At 39.7% G+C, this 24,946-nt stretch overlaps 2 protein-coding genes across 3 annotated transcripts in view; one reads left to right on the top strand and one right to left on the bottom strand.

The window, feature by feature from the left end:
• The window catches only part of si:dkey-97m3.1 (fatty acyl-CoA reductase 1), a 41,149-nt gene extending 23,358 nt beyond the window's left edge, over window positions 1-17,791 (top strand). The window contains exons 3-12 of the mRNA XM_034864017.1: window positions 2,072-2,247; window positions 5,915-6,094; window positions 7,044-7,221; window positions 10,074-10,118; window positions 10,202-10,320; window positions 11,690-11,757; window positions 13,718-13,889; window positions 13,977-14,106; window positions 14,986-15,113; window positions 15,503-17,791. Coding sequence (XP_034719908.1) covers window positions 2,072-2,247; window positions 5,915-6,094; window positions 7,044-7,221; window positions 10,074-10,118; window positions 10,202-10,320; window positions 11,690-11,757; window positions 13,718-13,889; window positions 13,977-14,106; window positions 14,986-15,113; window positions 15,503-15,665 — 1,359 coding nt within the window. The 3' untranslated portion in view covers window positions 15,666-17,791. The remainder of the gene's footprint in view (window positions 1-2,071; window positions 2,248-5,914; window positions 6,095-7,043; window positions 7,222-10,073; window positions 10,119-10,201; window positions 10,321-11,689; window positions 11,758-13,717; window positions 13,890-13,976; window positions 14,107-14,985; window positions 15,114-15,502) is intronic.
• A 750-nt stretch (window positions 17,792-18,541) lies between these two features.
• On the bottom strand, window positions 18,542-24,362 carry LOC117938996 (endoplasmic reticulum-Golgi intermediate compartment protein 2-like). 2 transcript variants are annotated; one of them, XM_034864019.1, is made up of 14 exons: window positions 24,196-24,362; window positions 23,389-23,522; window positions 22,426-22,534; window positions 22,244-22,290; window positions 22,070-22,137; window positions 21,887-21,927; window positions 21,344-21,445; window positions 21,077-21,172; window positions 20,869-20,924; window positions 20,443-20,541; window positions 20,038-20,135; window positions 19,765-19,927; window positions 19,449-19,528; window positions 18,542-19,262 (listed from the first exon to the last, which is right to left on the bottom strand). In XM_034864019.1, exons 2-14 carry the CDS (start codon window positions 23,492-23,494, stop codon window positions 19,182-19,184), a joined length of 1,146 nt encoding a protein of 381 aa, XP_034719910.1. In that variant the 5' UTR covers window positions 23,495-23,522; window positions 24,196-24,362; the 3' UTR covers window positions 18,542-19,181. The 2 variants fall into 2 exon arrangements, with proteins under 2 accessions (XP_034719910.1, XP_034719911.1); XM_034864020.1 differs by having other exon boundaries at window positions 23,389-23,519; window positions 24,196-24,347.
• Between the last annotated feature and the right edge of the window lie 584 nt (window positions 24,363-24,946).

The raw sequence follows: 24,946 nt of genomic DNA, 5'->3' as shown, positions 1-24,946 counted from the left end.
TACATGACCTCAACATCTCAGTGACTCATGCAATAAAGAGGGAACGGTTTGTGCAGTAAAATACATACCATTTTGAAAAGATTTTTGTGAGGAAAGCTGCACATTAAATTTCTTCTTCTACGAAATGTATGCCTCCGTTACTGCCAGCTGTTAACCCCGAGCAAATGGCGGGGGAAAGGCTATTTTTGCATTACATAATGGCAGTACTACACTATCGTGCAGAAAATACCGCATGCATCCCCCACCCACAGTTGGGAATAGTTCTGGGTTACGACATTACACACTGTACATCAGGAGCTGTGCCTAATATGGGCAGTGAGGTGTGTTTGGAGTACAGCATTACTTATTGCAGAACATGCATATAAACGGCTGCTGAAGCTATTAATTCAACAACTGTCCTCTTCAGCAAGAGTGCTCTGCTTTCTATGACTGCTGACATACACGTACACACAGAGCTGCAATTTCTTTTCTCTTTTTTTTAAGTTTATTTTTGGGGCTTTTTAGGCCTTTAATTGACAGGATAGCTGAAGATATGAAAGGGGAGAGAGAGGGGGAGTGACATGCAGCAAAGGGCAGCAGGCCGGATTCGAACCCTGGCCGGCTGCGTCGAGGAGTAAACCCTCTATATATGGGCACCCGCTCTACCAACTGAGCTATCTGGGTGCCCGAGCTGCAATTTCATAACGGAACACACACACACGCATCATTTCCCCTTTCAATCCCCCTCTTGTTTTTTCTTATGCTATCTATACAGCCTATGAAATGTATTTGTGCACAGCTAACACACTGCTAGAACACTACTATTTGAGACTCCTGATTAGAGGTACCCAAAGAAATGTATCAAGCAATATGACATCTGACTGACTTTCTTTGCTGCTTTGGGTTGTGTCTCCCAGTACGCCATGGTAAAGTCCTGCAGGGACTCTGAAGGGTAACAAGGTGTCGGGTAGCGAGGGTTGTTTTTGGACTAGGGGTTTAATGTGGATCGTGCCTTTCCCCTCAAATTCCATTAAACAAGAGGGGCAAATGTTCAGTCTTCCATTGTTGGATATGTGTCTAGTATGCACAGTACTGATGGTGTTATGTATACAACAGGGAGTGTATTTATTTTCTTGGAAATTAATCCCGGGGTACGCCTTTTGACTCAGAGCACTGATAAAACTGCACAGCGACAACACTTCTTCTGTACTTGATATGCAAGCTAATCAGCAGAGGGCCTTTTTATATACTGTACTAGGTGATTTTGTTTGCCTGGCTGTGAGGCCATGCAACACATACTTCTTACATAAATTGTGCTTAAACTCCTATTGGAAGTCTCTTTTGTCTGGTTTACTAGGAGTACATTTTATTAGCGGAAACATATTGTGTTGTCTGAATATACTGGCCCTTTATGGCAAAATCAGATTTATTTTAATATTTAGATATTTTTGCATCAATTTGATAAAGGAATTTAATATGTTGGAATATCCACACAAAATTTTATTCTTTAGCATAATATACATGTTTCAATATTGTGCTAGAATTATTACATACTGCATCGTGAGTTTATCCATAAGCCCCACCCTCGCTGCTACAGTGAGGGCTGCAACTAAGATTTGTTTACCAATGAATCTGTCCTGTTAATAGAATAATTCTATCGAACGCTCTGTCAACTCTATCAAATGTTAAATATTGACAAATGACCAACGTATGTTCTGAATTATAAGACATTCTGAAACAAAAGCTAATCTTGCCCATATATTGGGCCATTGCAACAGTTTTTCACAAACCTTTTTGTTGTTTGATGAATCATTTCAGCCCTACAACAAAGATGGCGGTCAGGGACACATGGGTGATATTTGCCTGAGTGGTTTTATACAAAGTATCAAGCTTGCTGTCTGTGCTGAGTTGAGATCGTTTGCATTCCTTGTCATGCCAGGTTAGTTTTAAGCTGTCGACACTTGCATCAGCTTTTATAGTTGATCTGCCCTCCAGCTCTAGTGCAGTAATGGACATAATAATAAGTGGCAAATAAGTCTGTTGTACTGCTTTTTTCCTGCATTATTTTAACGCTGTGTTTTCTGTCTGACAGCTTTTTGACCGAGTGCGTGAGGATAACCCAGACTTTCACCAGAAGATCATCCCCATCAGCAGCGAGCTGATGCAGCCGGGCCTGGCCATCAGCCCAGAGGATGTTGAGAAGCTCTCTGCCTGCATAAACGTCATCTTCCACTGCGCTGCCACCATCCGCTTCGACGAGCCACTTAAGTAAGAATCACATCCCCGGGTTTAATGCGTCAACACTAAACTGTACACATTCATTAATTTATATGATTTCTGTTGCTTTCTTCTAAGCATATATATAACATTTTGATTACACATTGCGCCGCTTAATAATTTACCAAACAACATAAACAACAGCTCATTATCATTGGTTGAATGTTGCGGGAACTTCGGTTGTAAGACGTCACTTCAGAGAACCTGCAGCTCACTGAACAGGCTTCACTGTTTGGTTGATTTCAACATCACCATTCCTACTTCCTCTTTGCTTTAAATCAGTGTAATTGTGTAGTTTGACACGCTCTCAAACAATACATGAATCCTTATTTTTTTCAGGGAGCCACACTGTGCGCAGAAAGCTTTTGTGATCAGCCCAGAAGACCTTGAGTTAGGAAGTTAATGAGACATGTAGAGGCTTTATTCTCCCATTTAGAAACTATACTCTGATCCTAATTGGTGTGATGGCAGTAATAGTATCGGAGTATTTCACATGTCAGCATGTAGGTTGTTAAAATGAATTGTAATACGTTTATTATGAAGGTTTCTATTTGGCCGGTTGACTTCCAGCTTGTTAAACATAACGTTATAGTGTAGACGTTGTGTCATCTATCATCTGCTGCGTCCTCAGGCTCCTGCGCTGTTATTGGAGCCTGGTGGGGACAGTGCATTTTATATAAAGGTGACGTAACTTACGTTTTGGATTATGTTTGATTAATGTTTAATACCGAGTGAAATTTCAAATAAAGTCAAAGGTCAACACATCCAACATTAGTACTGAGCTTTAATAGGAATGCGTATGCTTTTGGCACATTTATCGTCCTAAATAATCCGCTTTCAACATTTGATTTAATCTATATTTGCAGTACACATTTTGTTTCCCTCTGAGCCTGGTGGTCTGCCTCAGCTGTGTGTTAGCGTATTACGTAGCAACACAACAGCAAGTCACAGCAGAGGATTTAAAAGTGAAAAGATGTAAAAACATTCAAGCATTTGTGGGTGGATTGCTGTTGGGACAGTTCTGGCAGCTAATGCTAACGCAGCACAGCTTAGACTACAGTGAGTTTGGGTTGCGAGTGCTGGTTTGAGGTCCGTCCATGATGACATTGGAAAGCCATCTGTTTACTCTGCTCACAAGCTTAAGACGACAACATACAAACATGTTCTGCTACTTTCTACTTTCTCTGAGTAAATATCCCAGCATTGATGCATTTAAAAACATTAAGATTACATGTGTATCCTTTGCATTTTCGGCTGGTATTACACTCCTGGCAGTACAGAGAAGGTTTAACACTTGAACTTCAATGTGGTGAGGTCAAATTTTCAAAAGATGTAACAAGAAATATGTTGAGGTTCTGCTGGGGGAATTCGGACTCAATATACGGCCTGTAAAAAGTTTCTTACATGAGTTTAAAACGAACCTAGATAGCTAGACGTATTTAAGGAACAAGGTAGCACAGGATATTTAAACGTTAAAATCAGCAATGTCTAAAAGTTAAGATGGAAAACAATGTCATGAAGATTTAAAAAAAACTCCCTCACAGCCTGTTGCACAACCGGTTTTCATCCACAATAGTACGTGTGGTTCTGGGACCGCAGCTTTGGGAATTTAACAATAGAACTCACCTGCAAGGTATTTGGATTATTTTCATCTGATTAGAAATGTACCTGCCACGGCAATTGTGCCCCAGTATGTGGAGAAAACATGTACTTAAAAATGTAGAGCAGATTATGAATCTTCTACTTAATCAAATGAATAGTATGTTATATTGATTGCATGTTGAGACATTAGTGTTTTAATTTCTGGCGAAATAAGGCCTTTCATGCACTGTTTAGTGTCCCTATGCATGTGTGAACTCACGTTTTGAGGTGGAGTTTGACTGCTGTGTTTGGAGGCCCGACACCTAAGGTTTGAGAGACTGCTCGGTCAGGGTAAAGCTGCTGCCCTGCACTTAGTCACAGTTTCACCTTCTGTCTTTCTGTCTAAGTGGCCGTCCCTTTCACTGCTCTTAATCTAGCATTCAACTCTCTCTCGTCCTTCCCATCTCTCTCCTTACGAAGGCTTACAAGGCTGGCATCTTTGTTGTTACTGTGTCCCAAAGTACATACGTATGTGTATGGTGTACGCACCACTGGATAGGTGAAGTAATAAGACCTTAGCCTGGAATAGCTGTCAAACTTCGAGTTTTTCTCGGTCTTAAGATGGAGCTCCCCACTAGCCCCCAGAGTCTACAACTGTTCACCTGTTGTTTTTTGTACGTATGTACGTACGCGCAATCGCCCTCGCCCTCTAATAACAACCACCACGCTCCCTGTGACTGTCACCACTTTGCTTGCATTACCTGCCCACATGTGATTCATGCCGCTGGACCCATCGCCCACCACGCACTCTCCATCTTCTGTCACGCAACCAACACACAGTCAGAAGCATTCTGTCTCGCAGTGTCTGTTTAAACTGGTCCTCCGTGTCTCTTATTGTTGCCTCAGGCAAGCAATGGTCTTCATATGCTATTGGACTTCCACTCCAGAGCTGACACAGATCCGCGTGCGTGCGTGCGTGCTGGATAAAACGAGAACCACAATTTGGCTTTTCAATTCTTTGGAAAATCCTATAGAATTCTGATTCAGGAGAAGAGTTGATAAATGTGAGTGGAAGGGTTTTATTGATTTTGACTGATCAATCAGGTCAACACAATCTAGATTAACTGTATAGTTAATAAGTGTACAGTATGTACAGAACATTAAGTGGAACTATTGTGTATTTTTACACAATAGTTTAAATTATTGTTGTACTTGTTGGCGTAGTTTAAGATTTTAGTGTTTTGGACTGTTGGTCAGGTTAAGTAAGACTTTTTCTTAGCTGTAAATCGGGCTGTGGTCGTTTTCGGAAGAGTATTTACAATGTCCTGGCATTGTTAGACTAAGAAATTATTGGTTAATCAAAAATAATCTACAGGTTATTCGATAACATAATTAAGCTTGGTTCTGACTCACTTAGCTATTTCAGTTTTTGCCCCGCTGTATGGACACACATCACATGGTGTAATGCAGTCTTGTCAGTTACTGGAGCAATTTATCGAGAAATGAGGAACGCTTGGTTTTAGTCAGCGGATGTTCCCGCTAGTGAATGTGACAAAATGTTAACACTCTTAAGAGGAGGAAAAAAAGGAGAAACGTCAGGAAGATATTTCTCTTTTAGGACAGACATGTAGAAATTGTATGACTGTGTGAACGATGAAATGATATGGGCATGTACTCGACATCAAGTACCCATGGCTGGTCGAGTGGTAGTATGAGCTAAAAGCTATGTTCAGTGAATATAATGAGACTTAGCCGATTTATGAGGAGAGCAGATGTTTCTCCCTCCTGTTTAATTGAACATCCTGTCCTGTCATTCTGCTCTGGCTTATAATCATGCTATGCAGATTCTTACTAGTCTGCAAATTCTCATTTGAATGGAAAACCCTTAGTCAGCAAATGAACGTTCTTGCATGCAAACGCTCAAACAGAGATATTGGCAGTCTGGCAATTATGCACACTTCAAAGCCTTTTTCCTGAAACCCATCTCATCCACAAATATTTCTCTCACACACACGCTTACACACCCTTTCTTCTCACACAGACACTTGACACTGTATATCTCTCTTCTCTCTGTCAGACATGCCCTGCAGCTCAATGTGATCGCCACACAGCAGCTCCTCGGCCTGGCCCAGCAGATGAACCACCTCGAGGCCTTCATTCATGTCTCCACTGCTTATGCAAACTGCAACCGCAAGCACATTGACGAGGTCATCTACCCGCCACCTGTCGAGCCCAAGAAGCTCATCGAGTCTCTGGAGTGAGTGGATGAAGGGCTGGTTGTTGTGCCCCTAGGACGTGGAATCAATTCTAGCTCAGTTTGACTGTTTCTAAAGGCCAATAATTTACTTTAAGAGTCAAAGCATAAAAGGTGCTGTCTGCCATGCCTGGAAAAAACCAAGTTGAATCCAATTTCTTTCAGTATTCTTACAAATAAATTAGAAAGGAACTAAGATTCCATCGGTAATATTCTGATCCCCTTATAAGGTCAGGAAATATCTAGTTTAAGAAAAAAAGCCAAACCAGCTCAAAGAAGAATCTGCCGATTCTTGACATTTTCAGGACTCGATGCCAATGACACGTTTCCTGAGGATTGAGTTTGATAGCCTTGTTCCAAAACATTAAATCACCACCCACATCTTTTGATTTGTTCAGTGATTATAACCGAACGCATAGAAAGAATTGAAATAAAGTGAAAATTCACTCTCTATTGGGCTAACCAGTCCTGAAATTCATTGTGAATAATATAGCATGAATGGGCTACAGAGAAAAAATATATTGCTTCTACATGAAGCACAAAGGAAGCTTCATTTTCTGTAGTGGGTTGAAAACCAGTAGAGCCAGTAGACGTGGAGATGTAGAAGACTATCAACACTTTGGAAAGAACTTTTTTACTGCCTCTGTTTGAGTGCAGATCTGACTTAAATGTTAGTAATTTTCATCATATTAATCCTTGATATGACCTTTCTATTAGAATAAATGTACATGCTATCTCAAAAACACTATTCCTTTGTAAATGATAAATTACCAAATTGTTTCTTTACCAATCTGATGCCCCAGAAGATAATGGACTCATTTCAGTCAAAGCTGACAAAGCGTATTATACCCCTTAATTGTAAATAACGATACCCAAATGGGTCAAACGTTGATATGGAATACGAAGTACCACAGTACAATGCCTGCTGACCGAGGCCTTTGTCTTTCTTCAGGTGGATGGATGATGGCATTGTGCGCGACATCACGGCACGGCTCATCGGCGACCGGCCAAACACATACACCTACACCAAAGCCCTGGCTGAGTATGTGGTGCAGCAGGAGCAAGACAAGCTTAACATCGCCATCATCAGACCCTCCATAGTGGGAGCCAGCTGGCAGGAGCCTTTCCCAGTGAGTCCACAGAGCATTGTTTTGTCTCGCAGAACTAAAGCACTTTCACACATTGTGCTGAAATAAATGCCTGTGGATAATGTTAATCAAAGGGTTTCCAGTGTGCGTGTCCTCCTGTGCCAGTTAAACATATGGAAATAAGATATTGAGCAGTGTGATGCTGCAAAGGTCAATGTGCCGCTTCATGTGGGTTTCATTTTAAGTGAGCCGAGGATTATTCCAAATTGGTAAATATGTTGGCTGAAGACCTGTGTGATTCAAGGGTTACAGCTGTTGGGCTGGGAGAGGTGAGGAGGGCTGAAATGGGACACCAAGGGGGAGGATATGCTGACACACTGAATGTCACATTGAGTGCGTGTGCTAGAGAGAGTCATGTAAGGGCCAGAGGACTTGACTGGACTCTGAAAGTTGGAATGTTGCACTTTTGTGATTTTAAACTTCTTTCAGTCAAGCTGCAGGCATCCTCCCATCTTTAGTCTTTGCATTTCAAATAACTATTTAAATTACTTTGCACTTACTGCTAGAAGTTGATATAAAATACCAGCCACTATTTCACATGTAATCCCTACATAGTATTCATAGTATCATTTTTGTGATCATTTTTGAGGTTATTAATAGTAAATGCTCAAATCATCTGTCATTTTTCAAACAAACACCGGAAAGTCGTTGTTTATCTGGCGTCAGAGAAATGTAGGCCGTGTGTGCACTGCGACTCTGCAGTTCCTGGCTCTGTGCTCAGCCTTTAGTTGGACTGGCTGCGACTCTTCAAACGGCCTCACTCACATTTGGCCATGCAATCGCCTTGGCAGCTCGTGCCAGTAGGTGCTGTGGGGCAGGGGGGTGGTACTGCCTACTTATGTTTGTGTGGTTTGTTTACGACCACATTATGTATTTAGTTCTGTCGGTATGTGACTGAAGTCAGCCATTTAACCATGGGCGTCACTTTGGTTTCAAATGGGCTGGGGACAGCTAGAGACACATTGATGTTTTTCTTTTTCTTTTGCAAAGGTCATCTTTTATTAAGACTATCCTGTAACTAATGTATAAAGACGAAAGCCCTACGTTTTCAAAAAGCATTAGACAAAGGCAGCGTTGGGAGTAACGCGTATGTCTTTATTGTCATTATACACAAGTGCAGTACCTGTGCAATGAGATTGAAGCAACCCCTTTACAGTGTTGATATGAAATATAACAACATAAAATATAAAGTATAGTGCAGAAAAAGGGGGGGGGGGGGGAAGCTGGTGCACAGTCCTGAGAGCGATCCAGCTACAGTAATCTGTTCAATTTTGATGTAACGCAGTAACTCATTACTAAATAAATTTCGGTGATATTACACTCGTCACAATCTCAGTGAGTCATAACGCATTTTAACGCAACATTTGGTGGTCTTTTTTTTTCTTCTTTTTTTTTTTTTTTTTGGAATTCATTAACACCGCGAAACATTCTTTACAGGCAGAAAAAATATTCTGCTGTATTCGAGGGATGAGATGACTGCAGAGACAGATACATTTGCGAGATGGATATTATTTTCATGAGTTATTTTCACGACGCTGCGTTGAAGCGAGGTGCCGTCGGTCAACATGTGTCCCAACATCTGGTGACTGTCCGCGCGGACAGTGTGTGTCTGAGCTGCTGACAGGAACATATGGAGGGTTGCTACACATGACATCACTGCATTTTATCAGCCATGGAGAGTAACTATGTTTGCATCTGGCGTCTCACGTTCATCTTAGTAAGCTAAGCGTATACAACAGAAACCGAACCGCTTCAAAATAAAAGCACTTCCTGTGACGTTTCGCACTAAAACTAAATTCCTGTTAAATACGGTTCTCTACCTTTTCACATATCTGCTGTTAATCAAGTACTGTAAATAATGTAAATGGTGTTTTAATCACACTATAATTGACCATTTCAACAATGCTGTACTTCAATACAACTGTAAGATAGTTTTAATTGAGTATTTTCATTTTCTCCTACGTATTACATTTTTAATTATCTATTTGTATAGCTTTACTTTTCATATTCATTTTCATTGTACAAAATATAATGAATAATCTATGATGTATTAAAGTGGACAAAGAGGAGACTTTATTGATCCGGTTGTAAAATTCACACGCTAGCTAGAAGTCAAACGTCCAGTGTTATTTTGTGGAAAGTAACTCAAAAGTAATGCAAAAGTAGTGTCACGCATTACAATTTAGAGACCGTAATATTGTAGTGTAACTAATTACACAAAAATGACAGACAAGTAATCTATAATATATTACATGTTGGAAGTAACTTGCTCAACACTGGACATATGACTGGTTCATGTTTCCATGTACCATGTTGACATTGTGACATGAAGTTTTTGTTTTTTTAACTAAATTGCGCTCAAGGTTTTTTAAAAAGTGGTGGGTATAAAATGACTCATGCTGAAATCTGAAAGGTACACAAACCCACCGTCTCCACCAAAATCAATGCATTTGACCAACATGTAATGCAAAACATAAATTGAAATATCATCTGCCATTTTAGCCGGGCATGAAGCCATCAACAGAAACACCCAATGCACTTTATCTGCACCAGAGCATTATTAGACTTGGGGCAAGCCATCGGCCGCACAATGGCTCTCCATCCCACACGTTAGAAACTGCAGCGGTCTGGTTTCATCCATTTTTTATGTACTCTAATTGAATTTGACAATAGACGCTTCCCAGCGTCCCATGTTCTCTCAACGCAGGAAGTAAGATAACCCTGAACAGCTGATTCAGCACATGTAAACTTAACCATATATGTGGTGTAAGGAAATCTATAAATATTAACGTATCTCTAAAGATTTACATCTTCTCTCTTCTCTTACACCTCAGGGTTGGATTGACAACTTCAACGGGCCAAGTGGAATCTTTATAGCTGTAAGTAGAAACGTTAAAATCTCACAATTTAAAAACGCAGAAATGTTTTTGATTCCTAAGACTAAGTGTTCTCCTATACTTAGGCTGGAAAGGGGATCTTGCGCACTATGAGAGCCAACAATGACGCGGTGGCTGACCTGATCCCTGTAGACGTAGTCATCAACCTCACACTGGCTGCTGGCTGGTACACCGCTAAACACAGGTTGGTGCCACACCCACAGGTTTGTTTAAAATCTGTAAACCAGGGTCCCTACTGCTAAAGGACAAGTTCACCCTTTTTCAAGTCTGAAAGTCTTTTAGGGTTACACTTTACTTGAAGGTATCTACATAAGAGTGACCGGTTGCTGTCAAACGGGTCATAAACAAGTCCTAAACATTTATGACGCTTCTTTAAGTGTCCTTCGGTTTTGTCATGACAAGTTATGGTTAGGGTTCATGTGTCATGACAGTGTTATGTGTTCATGACGGCGTCATGTCACTCTTTTATAGATACCTTCAAGTAAAGTGTTTCCCTTTTTAGTTCGAAACTGCTGTGAAGATACGCTAACAGAGGATGTTGTTCTGAAAAGGCTGTAGATGTGGAAGGTGCCCACTTTGTTTAGTGCAAAAATATAGTCTGAGGTAGACGGAGTGGCTTTTGTCTCCCTTCACTTAAACTGGAAACACATAGTTGGTTGGTTACAATGAGCAAAACCCGTTTTAATGTTCATACGCGCAACTGCCGGGTTTAAAAACTTGTGAACCTATCCTTTACATTTTTTTCAGATAAACAAGTATATGTACTGTATACGCTAGGATATCAAGGATGTTAAAAATTCAGCTGATATATTGCTCAAGGTTTATGTTTAGTTGTTTGGAGGTAACTTGTCTTTTTATGCAAAAACATTTTTATCAACAAGTCAAGCGTCTTTAACCTTCACTAAACAACCTTTTACACATTACGTAGATCATAAAGTTGTATGTAGAAATATATTTGTGTTGAATGTTGGGTATAAAAAGCTCAGCAGAAACCTGGTGTAACATGCACGCTGCTTGAAAGCCATTCAAGTTTAACAAGCACCTTTAATTACTTAGTCTGAAGTGAGAAAAAGTTTTACAAGAGTGGTACCTTATGATAACAGTCCAAACTGTAAAATCTCATACTAGTAGCTACTTGTGCTATCTCTAAAAATGACATGTTTAAACAAAGGAGCTGTGACATCAACTTAAATTTAAGATTTGATAAAAGAAATGGGGTCAAATATTTTTGAACTCTGGAGAAGAGTACACTAAGACATGGCTACAATAAATCTGAAAACATTGGGTATTTTGAAATCTAAATTCTAAAAGGAATTTCATAAAGGGAAACGTGGATCATATCTCACAAATGTAATAATGAATTACCAACTAGTATGTTATTATACCAATCCAAAAGTCTGCGTGTCCTGTCTCTGTGATATACTCTCACAATTACCTGTGTTTAAAATCACATTTATAACAATCATTTTCATAGCTTACAACTCTAACAGTCCAGGAAATGTATACAAACATGTGTTTTTATTGGTGTTGTGACCTCCTCCCACACCTTGCAGACCAAAACCAGCTTTGGTGTACAACTGCACGACCGGCGGCATCAACCCGTTTCACTGGGGCGAGATCGGTAGGTATTTTTAATTATATTTTTATTTTTTTTGTCTTCACTTGCTTAAAGTTAATAGAAACCAGTCACTGCAGGCGGATTCTTCACAGAGCAGTTTTGGCTGCTCCTGCTGAGATCCCACAATATTGCTGTCCTGTTCATCACAAATCAATACTCCAGTGTTGTGACATAACAACCCTGGGATGTAGTTGAGTGTTTTGTGGTTGGGGCTCTTGTGGGGAGTGTATGCCACCTGCTGGAAAGAGACAGATGTATTAAACATTTGTGTGTTGGTAAGATACTCAAGACGGGTTTTCCAGCATTTTCTGGATACAGTATATTCTTAAGTATTCTTGAGATGACAAATCATTTTTTCAAATTGAAATCACATATTTTTCATATAATGTAAAAACAGATTTTTGAAAAACAAGGTTTTGGCCATTCAACTGTTTTGGAACGTCCTCTCAGTAAGAACTGTTTTTCCTATTGTGTATGTTTTGAAGAGCTGAGAGAACACTAGTTTGCATACAAATTACATTATTCGTACGTTATGAAAAGCAACATTTGGATGGATTGGCATATTTTTCCAGACGTTCATGGTGCCAGAAGGGTGAATCCTACTGATTAGGGATCCTGTAACTTTTCTGGTTTGATTGACATCTGTCGTTTTAAACCAAACATTTGAAAAAAACTCTGGATTTCCACGTAATACATTAGTTATTCCTGTCCCCCTCAGGATTATTCATAACCACTTTGGTAATTCTCTGACTTTATTCTAGAATCTGCATCAGGTCCAAATTTTAAAGTGTGTACATTTTAATTACATGAGGGAAAACTGTGTTTCCATGCCAGCGGTCATCACATACAGTGGGATTAGAGGGCTGTGGATGTTAGACTGGCAGGATGACAAGGGTCCCTCGCTTTTTTTTTTTCTCTCTTAGATTAGCAAACATGCTCTCTTCCCAGAGGAAATTGCAACCAGATTGATAGTAGCGGGATTAGGTCTCATTGCTGCAACTCACTGTTACGAAAGAGGAAACATGTATTCTGACCTTGCTGGCCCAATTCAGAAAGAAAAAAGTAGGAATGGAGCTAATCTAAAACCCAATGATCAGACGAGACCAAAAAAACTAAGCCAAAGGGATGAGTTTTTTGGTCTGGTTATGAAATTTAAATGAAAAATAAAAGGCGGATTCAGCTCCTTGTTGCTAACAAGAATTGGGGGTACTCTGGCCCAGTCTCTTTTTATTGTTACTCTCCCAGACTTTGAAGGGCAGCTCAAGGTTAGCGGCGATACTCCAGGCTTCAGCCACAGCTGGCTGTCACCTCGGATCTGGTCATCTCGGCCCCTGCAACCACTATATATCTGTTGCCATGGAAACGGAACAGTGCAGGGCCTTGTGTGTGTGATGTCTGTAGTCACATGGCTGTCCTCTGTCTGTGGATGGAGGAGGAGGGGCTAGCTGTACTGCCCAGTGGGGGTAGTCTGTTTGTGTGGTTCCTTTATGCCCGATATTGCCCCAGAAATGAAAATCATAGAATGATTAAGGCTCCTGGAAGTCGTGATCCTAGTATAGAAACTGCAATTTGTGTGTTTACCTATTTGTTACACACTGTTCCTGATCAGTGGATGTTGATAACCTGGATGATTTTGAACTTCTTGTTTTTATCTTTTTTTTATTTATTTTTTTTAAAGGATCTTTTCCTCATGAGATCCCCACTTTTACAGCAAGGCACCCCATTGTTTGTGCCTCTCATATTTACCATCAGATTAAATTCCCAGAGCTAAGAATCTGATTTTCCCCAACAGTAAAAATAGTAAAAAAGTGATCTTGAACTCTTACCACCGTTACAGGTGTTTCCAAAATCCTCTAAAGGCTCTTCTCACCATCTGGATGAACAAGTATTTTACCCTATTTGCCTTTTATCTCGTAGATGAAGACTGTATTTTGTTGAACTAATCCCCTGCACCTTTTTGTAGAGCACCATGTGATGTTGTCCTGGAAGAGGAACCCGCTGGAACAGGCTTTCCGCCGGCCCAACACCAACATCACTTCCAACTACCTGATCAACCAGTACTGGATCCTTGTCAGCCACAAGTTCCCTGCCCTTATCTATGACTTCTTCCTGCGACTCTCTGGACAAAAGCCGCAGTAAGACTCTCAGCTGTCTGTCACAATTCAAATCTGAAAAAGTTCCTGTGCGTAGTTACCTCTGACCCCCTCCCTCTCTCGCTGTAGGATGATGCGCATCTTCAATCGTCTGCATAAGGCAATCGGCCTGCTGGAGTATTTCAGCAGCCGGGACTGGGAGTGGAACTCTGAGAACATGAGCATGCTGATGAGCCAGCTAACCCCAGAGGACAGGAAGGTACGCTTATCCACAGACATGGTGCCAGTCTGGGCCAATGATCTACCTTCCTATTTAGGAACCAGATTGTTTGATCCAGTCTGAAGGAATAATTTGCTTCATCTGACACCATCTAAATGGCTGCTGGAAACCCCTCCTCACCCATCTGATGCAGGTTAAAACAAACTAAAATGCATTGGTAGAAAATGACGTAGACATCTGAAGTACAGAGTGCAATTTTGAGCTATTTGTTCTTTATTGTCCATCTTATGCCACTTTATACTTGTTTCACTTAATTTTAAAAGTAAATATTGTACTTTTGGTGTACTTTATCACCACCTCTTTATTACAAGTTACTTTGCAAAAGGGTTGCGTACAAAGCATGAAATAATTCATGAATGAATAAGTAAATATTACTTCATGCTTTAGATAAAATAATATACAGTAAAAAGTACATTTTCTACATTGATGAAATAGACCATTGCTTGTACGGTAATGCCTCGGTCATAACAATCCAATAACATAGATCTAATACAACATTCTGAAGCAACCATGCTCCATAATTACTCCTTTTACTTTTGACACTTTAAGTACATTTTTCTGATAATACTGTATTTTAACTTTTTTTATGGTATTGCTACTTTTACTCAAGTAAAGGGCATTAGTAGCCTACTACTTTCACCACCAAAGACATAATTGGCTTTTCTATTTAATTCTAGTATAGTGAAGAGAGCAAGCAGTTTAGAAAAGATTCTCTCTGCTCTCTCTACATTAGAATAGTATTAGGGAGTCTATTGCGCCATAGAGTGACTGAGTGGGATTTTACATTTTTTATTTTTTCATTACAAAATTTAAAGAGCTTTGGTTTGTCTCAACTCTCTTCTCTTTCCTGTCTTTCAGACATTTAACTTTGATGTGCGCCAGTTGAACTGGCCCGAGTACATCGAGAATTACTGCATCGGCACCAAGAAGTATGTCCTGAATGAAGACATGTCTGACATTCCTGCTGCCAGGCAGCATCTGAGGAAGTAAGTCAACAAGAGTGCAACATAAATACAATAGGAATAGTAGGCAATCCTTTAATACTTCAAAAATTATTTTTAGTAAATAACAGGCACTTTCTGCCCAGTGGTAAATGTTTTGACAATACCATCAGACACAAAAAATGTTATTTTCAAAGATTCAGCAGAGCAGAGATGCCCCTAACTATCTAAATTAACCATCCATGTCTTCATATTAAATTGGCTTGCTTGTCATTTTAATGCAACATTTGAAGGTTATCCTGTTTAGGTTTGACATAATCCTCCTTTCTGTGTACTCTATTAATAGGCAAGATGGATACTAGTTTGCATAAAAGTCAACTAAAACGCACTTAAAAAAAAAAAGTTTCCTAAATCCTTTCTCCTCTCTTTTCCAGACTGAGGAACATCCGCTACACCTTCAACACACTGTTGGTTGTTTTCATCTGGAGGGTGTTTATTGCCCGCTCCCAGATGGCCAGAAACATCTGGTACTTTGTGGTCAGCCTCTGTTTCAAGTTCCTCTCCTACTTCCGTGCATCAAGTACCATAACCAACTAAGTCTTCCTCACCGCCTCAAACCAGATACAGCAGCTCTCTGCCTTTAGCTGTCGGCAGGATATAACATCTGAGACTCTGACCCTCCACAATAGACACTCTCTAAATCCTTCTGTTAGCGTGGATTAGCTGGAGGCTCTCTACAGGTGGGAGGCTGCAGTTGTGTGAAGCACTCAGAATGGAGAAAAGAGGTCTTCTAGCCATGAGTTTTTTGTTTAGTTCAGAAATCAGTACCTGCACTATTCAGTCACCTGACCAGTCCAAAAAATGTCATTCATGTTGTATCTACAATTTCCTTCTCAAAGTGGCCAATTATATATGCAACAATAAGCCTTTTGTGTGACTTTGTTTTCATACTTGAAATATGGCAGTGCGTCACTGGCGGCGATTTCTAAAAGTTTATTTGAGATCTGTTTTTTACTGTGGGATGTCCAAAGTCTCTCTTTACTTGTTTACTTGTCTTTGTCTTGCATTGTGTGTATCTATTGCCTTTTTAAGATTACACCCCAAAAACTAACTGGTGGTTGCCTGTCTTAAGGTCATTCCACAGATTGAGACTTGTATTTAAGCTAAATTCTGACTACACAAAACCGTAGCACTAATTGTATCAAAACCTACAGATCTGCCATCTTTGCTGCTGTTGAGGTTGTCACTTATTTACTACAACAAACAATAATGTCAGTATGTGTCTGAACATAAACCTTGTTTGTTTGAATGCTCACCCACTTTTTGCTAGTTTGTACAACAGTTTGTACTGAAACTAAGTTTACTACTTTTACAAATTTATACTTGCGTCAAAGGCTGATGTGGTTGACCTTGGCAGTGTATTATATATATAAATAAGAGTAGATCAGAGTCTAGTTTATTTGTATAGCCCAGTATCACATTGTACAATATCTCCCAACAGCCCCCCAACCAAGCCCAAGTTTTATAAGAATGTCCCCAGAACCTCAAGGCATTTCAAAGAGGAACCCCCCCCCCCCCCCTTCCCTCTCCTCTCAGTGAAATTGGAGCCACAGGTGGAAAAGTTACAAATTGTAACATCAAGTTATAGTTGGACATGCCAAGAACAATTGGATTCTACAAGGTCCAGCGCTAATGCAGTAAATCCCAAATGAAGACTGGGTCCATCCGATCAGTGGTTCACAGGTGCAAGAAGGTTGGAGATTGGGGGACCAAGCTTAAAGCAGGCAGTTTAGTGGAGTAGGGAGACGAGTCACTTGAAAGATGGAGGATTAGATGGAGTGTGTTGTAGTAGCCTTCAATTTGAGTCACAGTGGCAATCAACAGTTTCTCTGAAACATAATAACCTGGAGATGAAAAACCCAATAGGTTGTATCTGAGTGTCGTTTTTGAACAACCTTGGGACTCCTTAAGCTACCTGGATGAAAATATTCCATAGACTTCATGAAAAAGTGTTGAAACCCAAATTGTAACTTTATTTCCTTCATCCCAACGAAGAGCCTTCAGTCACCTAGGTAACTGTCTCAGGAAACCTTGGCAACTTGGAAAAAACACTTAAAAATGTTTCTTGTCCTGCAGCAAACAAAATGTTTTCATCCATGTGGCTAAAAGAATATTTGAGGTTTCTAGAAAAGTCTTCAGAACAGCAATATGTTGAACAACCTGTTTTCCAAACCTCAGTCTGTTTTATAAGAGAAAAGGATTTTTTTTTTTTTTTTAAAGGTTATAGGACAGCTGAAGACATGAAAGGGGGGGATAGAGGGGGATTGACATGCAGCAAAGGGACTCAGGTCGGAGTTGGCTATGCGGCCGCTGTGTCAAAGAGTAAACCTCTATATATGGGCGCCTGCTCTACCAGGTGAGCTAACTATGCGCCTGTGATTTGAATGTAATGCTAATATATGAGGCACAAACTGAGGAAAACCAGCACTTCCAAAGCAACTGCATCAGGCTAGCAAGGAGAATGTATATGCCATGTGACGATGAAGGCAATACTGACTGAATAATTTTCTTAGTTCATGAGGCAGGCCTCTGGATACTGAGGTCATGTTTTTAAAAAAAATACATAAAATAAAATAACTAAGAAAGAACATACATTTATGCTAAGGAACACCATGAATTAGCAAGGCTGTGTTGAAAGCTGTAGTTTTTTCAATCTCCAACAGCTAGTAAACAGGACAGATTCATTGCATCAGTTAGTGTCCTCTGAAAATTCTGCCAAACCGAATATTTGAGAAGTGGTGGATGAAGTACGGAGCCTTGAGGTACAATATGCCTTACTTGATGGGGAGATGGATTACTATTTTACAGCAAGTCAAACTGTTCTGTTTGTCTGGACCTAAATCACAAAAGTGCTAGGTTATAAACAAAGGACTTAAGGCTGTCTTTGTATTGCATCCTTGACCCCAGTTTAGAAGATCTGTAAATTGCTGTGTGACTACCAAAAATTGTGTTTGACCGATCTTTGCTTGGCAAGTGTCCACCCCAGAGCTTCCCACAGTCTACCAAAAGTATTAAGTGCGACAAGCAAGTCAGATTTATCCTAAGAAAATGAGAAAACGGAGTACAGGATTGTATGTGTTGCAAGGCTTTACAGAATACAAATAAGTTAGGAGCTTATATGGGAGAAAAGGGACACAACTAAATAAATGTTTATGCAAAGCCCATGTCTGTGGTGTAATCGTGGTAAATGTCTTAATTTAGGGGATATTGAACCAACAATGTCTGCAGCTGTACGAGGCCTGTTATTTAGTTGTATCATCAGAATTGTTCTTAGTTTTTGTAATGGTGTTACTAAGTTTGGCTCCTCTGTATGTGTTTCACAACAAAGTGCTGTATGCAAATAGGTTGGTCCAGGAAACCCCAGGCTGGAGCGTCTGGTACTGTAAGTAACACAACGGCAACACACGTTTACAAAATGTCTGACCACTTTTTATTCACTGTTCAATCTGCTTGGCAAAACTGAAATTATTTAGAATTGCAAGTGTGCTGCACCGCAATAAACTTTACTTCTACCTCACCAAGTAGTTTCTTTACCAAACTTTAAAATTACCAGTCCCGTTAAAACTCATTCTTTTGGCCTTTTGATAAAGGTTTTTAAAATGCCTGCATTTCAGCTACATAGAGCTCATTACAAGCTATTACAACTATTGGGATGACACAATACTAAATTAGAGACCATCCACATCTTTTTGTGACTTAACTGACTATTTTAAATGTTTTGCACACCCAAATCTTTTGAAATAAATCCTTACTTGTATTTTTGAATTTGTGGATATTTAAACTTTAAAGTCAGTACAAACAATGTGCTGTATGTGCTGTACAGCATGTGGAACAGAAAGCCCACTCTATTTCTCAAGGAACAAACCCCATCACAGAAAGGAAATCTTCAAACTAATATAACTGCAGCCAAAGGCAACACAACAATCTGATGTGAACTTCCTATTTGCAAGTTTACAGTGTTTAACATACGGCTTTACCTTAAGTAGAATGAACACAATTTAATGGCATATTGATGACATTTGGTGATGACCATAAGCCTGGTCATGGAAACAGCTAGTCCTGAGGACCATTGTCAGCCAACAAAGGAGTCTGGTGATTGTTTAGATTGTTCATCTGGTTGTGTAGCTGGACATCCTGAAATAGATTCAGTACAGGTAAGTTTTATATCTGCATCAGGGTGAAGTTTACAGTAATTTAATACAGACAGAAACCACTCCTTCTGATATGACCGTAACGGAGATGGCCTGTTCATTGTTCAAGAGGAGACCTGTAATTTGAATGTGTTTTGTAAAGACCACAGGCTGTCTGGTAAAGACTCACCTCTCTGGGCCTGTAGACTCCAAGTTTGAGGCGACAGCAGATAGCATCAAAACAGAAGCCAACAAGCCCGTGGAGCATGCCTTTAAAGCGAGAGGAACACACGACGACAAATGAATGAATTCAGACACATAAAATCCTATTTTAAGTAAAGATAGATTACATTACTTTTATGTATTGTATTTCATTTACTTTGAAATAAAATAGCCCAGAATCCAAGCTCCATACACATTACTTATGTTGCATTTCTAATTCCAATGTGACAATGATTTATTTCGCTGCTAAATTAACAAACATTTGCAGGTGAAGCCAGACTTGCCTGTCGTGGAGAATATACCCCCGATAATGCCGCACAGTCGCACCAGGAACTGCCCCAGTGGCATATGCTGCTCGCTGACAGTCACCATCAGAGAGCTGGTGTCGTACTTGACAAAAATGCCGGAAACGCCGTGACTGCCCGCTGCGTGGTTTATCACCCTCTCCTTGGAAACGGGTAGTACGATGGTTAGAATTATCTCAGGTTTCTTTTTAAACCCCTCCGTCCATCCCTCATCTTGCTTCGTGGTATTGAGTTGTATTACATTTCACTCACCCGCTCAGTCACAGAAAACTGGTGTGTGTCTGCAGATATCTTGTATGTGTTCAGTCTGGTTGGAACCACTGTGATGAAGTACTGGAACATCTGGTTATCTGTAATAAAATGGAATAATGTGTGAAAAATTGCAATATTTTAGGTTAGATGAATTTCAAAAAGGACAAATATGTCAAATACAGCTGTGGAAACTCAAAATAAAATGTAATCAACTCCATTATAGTGCTACATGTAATAGAAACCTCTTTCCAGTCATATCTACTTAGCAGTGCTCGTCCAAAGTGAGTTAAGCACAGCTTAAGTCAACTCTCAATTCAATAAATATCTCAACTCGTCATTAATTCTGCAAGAAACTTACATCATCTGTTTTATGCTCTCCCATCTCTTGAAACAACTGTAACTTACTGTTATAGGTGATTTTCTCTGTGCCGTCGAGAGGATTGATGATGCCCGGTATCTCCTCCCCAAAAGATAAATTGTCTATTCGATGGGAGAAGTTGTACGCTAAAATGCAAAGATGAGAGGGGGCTCAGGTTCAATAAAGGCTGTGGAGAATCACTGAACAAGATCTAAGTGACCCTGGAGTGAAATGTACTCTGCACTTGAAGGACTCTTCTTGTGTATAGAGGCCTTCTTGTGTATTCAAAGTTGGTCTACAAAAAAACCGAGTGTGATAACATATCTAACAATTCATAATGTTATTGATGTAAAAATTGCCTTTTCTTTTGAGCAGTTCTAATTTAGTTTGCACCACAAGCAGATTACTTAAAACATACTGCCAACCAAGCCAAAGAAATACATGCACGCATAATTAGAAGAACCGTTACATACTCTCGTGGCTCACAAAAGCTGCGATATGGGCATGACCCTGAGGATGGTGAATGGGCCTGAAAAAAAAGCCAAGGTATTAGAGGACTGGTGTCAATAACTGTTCTATGTAGTTATTTCATCTTTTCATATTGACACAAATTCTACATCTGGGTTGTGGTAAGGAATTCACTAAAGCCTGTACATCGCTGAACAACCTCTAGTTTCTTACTTTCCCACAGTGATGTGTAGGTTTCCTGCTACCTTATTGACGTAGACATGCCCGTGTATCCTGCAAGCCATGAGCGGCTCCATAGGGGCATCCTCCCTACACAAACACACACACACGTACATTTAATTATCAAGCACATGATTTGACTCCTTAATTGCTTATCAGCTGTAAATCTATCAGGCTGCATCATAACTGTAGAAAATAAATTGCCATTTGAATTACTGTTAACACAAAAAAAATAAAGTTTTTTGCATGTACATAACTGACCGTGGCGGCAGGCCAGTGGGACCTCCTTTCAGGAGAGTTTTGTAGAGGACTTCCTGAAGAGCGTGTTCCTCTCTCAGCCTGTTCTGTATGAGATGCAACGTCCTGAGGACAAAAAACAGGTTGGCAGCATGCAAGAAAAACTACATCTGGAACAAAAACATATATATATATATATATATATATATAAAAGTTTTATCTTTGTGCATGCAAGTGTTATCACCTTAAATACACTTTTAACGTCTTTCAAATGACAATTACAATGCATAAGTAAACCAACTTAACCACACACAAATAAAAAATAGCTGTCCAATAAGAGGATAGCATTGTTTTATATCCTACAAGAGTAACAGTGCATAATGTCGAACTAAATATAAGACATAAACACTATGTATCTATGTACTATGTATCTATGTAACACTATGTATGTATCTACACAGAAGCCTTCAAATTATAAAACATACTTTTAGACGCCACAAGACTTTTATAATACTTGCAGACATCCTGTTGTTAGAGTATCTCCCTGTGTCATTTCACATTGCTCACCTTTGCCACAGTCTCTGTTGTGGAGATAGTTCAAAAATAACCTGAACAAAAATACAAAGAGAAGAGATGCAGTTGTAAAAAGTATCATCTGCAAAAGCTGGAGAAAAAAAGGCCTCTGCGTTCTGCAAAAATAGAAATGCAGACTTGAACATGACCTAATATTTGGATACACGCTGTACTCACCGGTTCGTACTGGAGGCCACTGGATGTGATCATGGTCTCTGCCAGGTCCAGAATGTCTGCTCCAACATCTGCAATCACAGACATCAGATGCATGAATAAGACAGACACATATTTACACCTATAATGCACTTAAATGAGCAATGTATCTAATGACAAAGAAGGTGTGATACTCACGCTGGCATTTCATGGCAACTGTAATGTCAATGTTTATTCTCAATTTACTGTAAAAGATGAAAATGAAGAGTGAGACTAATATCAAGTTGACAGCAATGTCCTGCCATATACTGTTTATATAAGCATGGTTTGTTTGGGGAAGGTTTGGTGTGATTGCTAACGTTTAACAGCTCTGTAAGTACCTGGTAAAATCCTTGTCAACTTCATATTCATACTTCATCCAAGTGTCTCTATAAACAAAGAACTCCAAAATAGCCAGAAGAGCCATGGCACCAAAAGCTATCAGCGACACTGTGGATGAGACAGACAGCGTGGTTAGAGCTCTGATGTCTTTCTTGTGTTGTTATCTTTTTGTTTTCAGGGGAGTACTCCACAGCGTGGAGATAGTTCTGGCGATGCAGAGATGCTCAAAAGTCTTTAAACACAAGTCCAAGTTATGTCTCAAGTCTCTTGTTGTTATAATGAGTGTTGTATCAGCTGCTGCCTTTTCATCCAGGCTGCTTAGAACACTGCATAGCTATGTATAAGAAATGTAAAGCATGTATTATGTTATCTATGATCATACAATATCCGCTATGATTAGTTGTTTTGGTACATCATCAGTGTAAACAGGCTGTTGCAATATGACAACACCAGGAATGCTTTACTTTCACGTTAAGAATTGTATTGTGGAACTCAGGGTGTGGAGAAAATGTTGCTAACATTATTGACTAACCTATTTTCACTACAAATTACCACTATGTAACGTGCACTGCTTAGGGCTGTGCAATATTTCAATATTATATTGATATCAGGATATGAGACTAGATATCGTCTTAGATTTTGATGAATTGTAATATCGTCACATGCTAAGTTTTGTCTTTTCCTGGTTTCAAAGGCTGCATTACAGTAGAGTGATGTCATTTTCTGAATTTACCAGACTGTTCTACTATTTGCCTTTGACCACTTACGTAATTAAATCCACATTATGATGGTTATTTATCTAAAGATTTAAATGTGAAGATATTTTGTGAAAGCACCCATTGTCAACCTTACAATATCCGTAATATCGACATCAGGGTGTTTGGTCTGATTTTGTCCATATCGCCCGGCCCTAGCACTGCGTCAACAACTGACAATGCGAGACTATCAGAGGAGTGACCCACCTGTCCCACCTGAGGCTGACGTCTCCACGTAGCTGTCTGACACTTTGGGGAAAGCGTCCAGCTCCCTCACCAAACTCAGAGCTTTCCTCCGTGACAGACGCCTCATCTTCAAGTTCAGGGCTGCTCTCCACCTCCTCCATCACAAATAAAACACCAGTGGGTTAACCCTCACCCATTTCATGTGACTGCCTCCATGTGTACTCTCTACCATTGGAATTAACGAATTGTATGAAACCACTGATTGCTACATCTTAAAACACCCCCCCCCCCCCCCCTTAGTGTCTGCAATCACTCAAAGAAGTTAGCAGAAAAAACACATTCAGTATTTATTTTTGTATAACATTTTTTTCTAAAGCTTAATTGCCTCAGTAAGCATTTAGATTGTATGTCTCAAAATAACATAGTAATACAATTAAATGAAAAATGTATTTCAATAAAAATGTCAATATTTACTTTTTCCTAAACAGACATTAATGTATTGTTTACAATACATTATCAACAATATTACATTGGCTTATTAAAACAGCACCCATATAGCACACTTGTAATTTTATTGGTCCTTAAACCAACATATAAGATAATAATTCGGATCACTTATTGTTAGATCAGACAGGCTGAATATATAATGCCCTCAACAAGAACACTACAGTAAATGTCACTACATAACATCTTAATACACTTTACATCTCTATATAAGCACTGCAATATTGCATTTTTATGATGTGTAGATATCAATCTACTGACCGTTAACCGTCTCAACAAAGCAGCACAGCTTTTACAACACCGTTTATTTATAATTCGTCTTACCTCTTTTATCATCTACTTAGATGTTAAGTCGCGGTACAGGATCCCCGGAAGCCCTACACAATACGTTTAAGCTGCTGTTTGAGCTGTTTGAGATCTGAATTTTTAGTGCACCATGATACATGCATGGTGCTGACATTCAGGGGGAGCGGACGTGAGTGCGTAGCGTGCGCGCCCCGCACACCGTGACCGCGCAGGGAGCAATGTCGCTATTCTGTCAGGAGGTGGCGCTTTAATACTAAAACCGATGCCCCTTTTTGTAGAATTATGTACATGTAATTTTGATAAAAGAATAGTTTACAATACAACAGAATTGTTTTTAAAGTTTCACTTTAAATTACACATGAAAAGTCAGTTTTCTTTCGATTTTAAATACGTTGTAGTTTTATCATCTATCGCACTTTGTTTAAGTGCAAAGGGACATTTCATTTTGTAACATTAGTCCATAAACCAATCAGATAATGTCCTGTTTTTAAGGTGGGTTTAGATGGCCTGTTTACAGTTAGTAATCACAGGATTCATGTAAGACCTGGAGAAGTGGTCTTGTGTTTACAGGCGCGAGGTGGATCTGTACACCAGACATGAAGTTGCACTACTCACACCGACAAGACAGGAGACCTAATGTTAACGCATGATAATCATCCAGCACAGCTAACTGGTGCAGGCTGCTATTATCACCCTGAGGACAAATGAGATGTTTACATCTTGCTGCAGGCTGAGAATGCACTGAGGTTTTTGTATATGTCTACAGATG

This window comes from Etheostoma cragini, chromosome 23 (assembly GCF_013103735.1).
Source record: "Etheostoma cragini isolate CJK2018 chromosome 23, CSU_Ecrag_1.0, whole genome shotgun sequence".
Classification (NCBI taxonomy): Eukaryota; Metazoa; Chordata; class Actinopteri; order Perciformes; family Percidae; genus Etheostoma; species Etheostoma cragini.
Note: the sequence above shows the minus strand (reverse complement) of the source record. Positions and strands in the feature narration are given on the sequence as shown.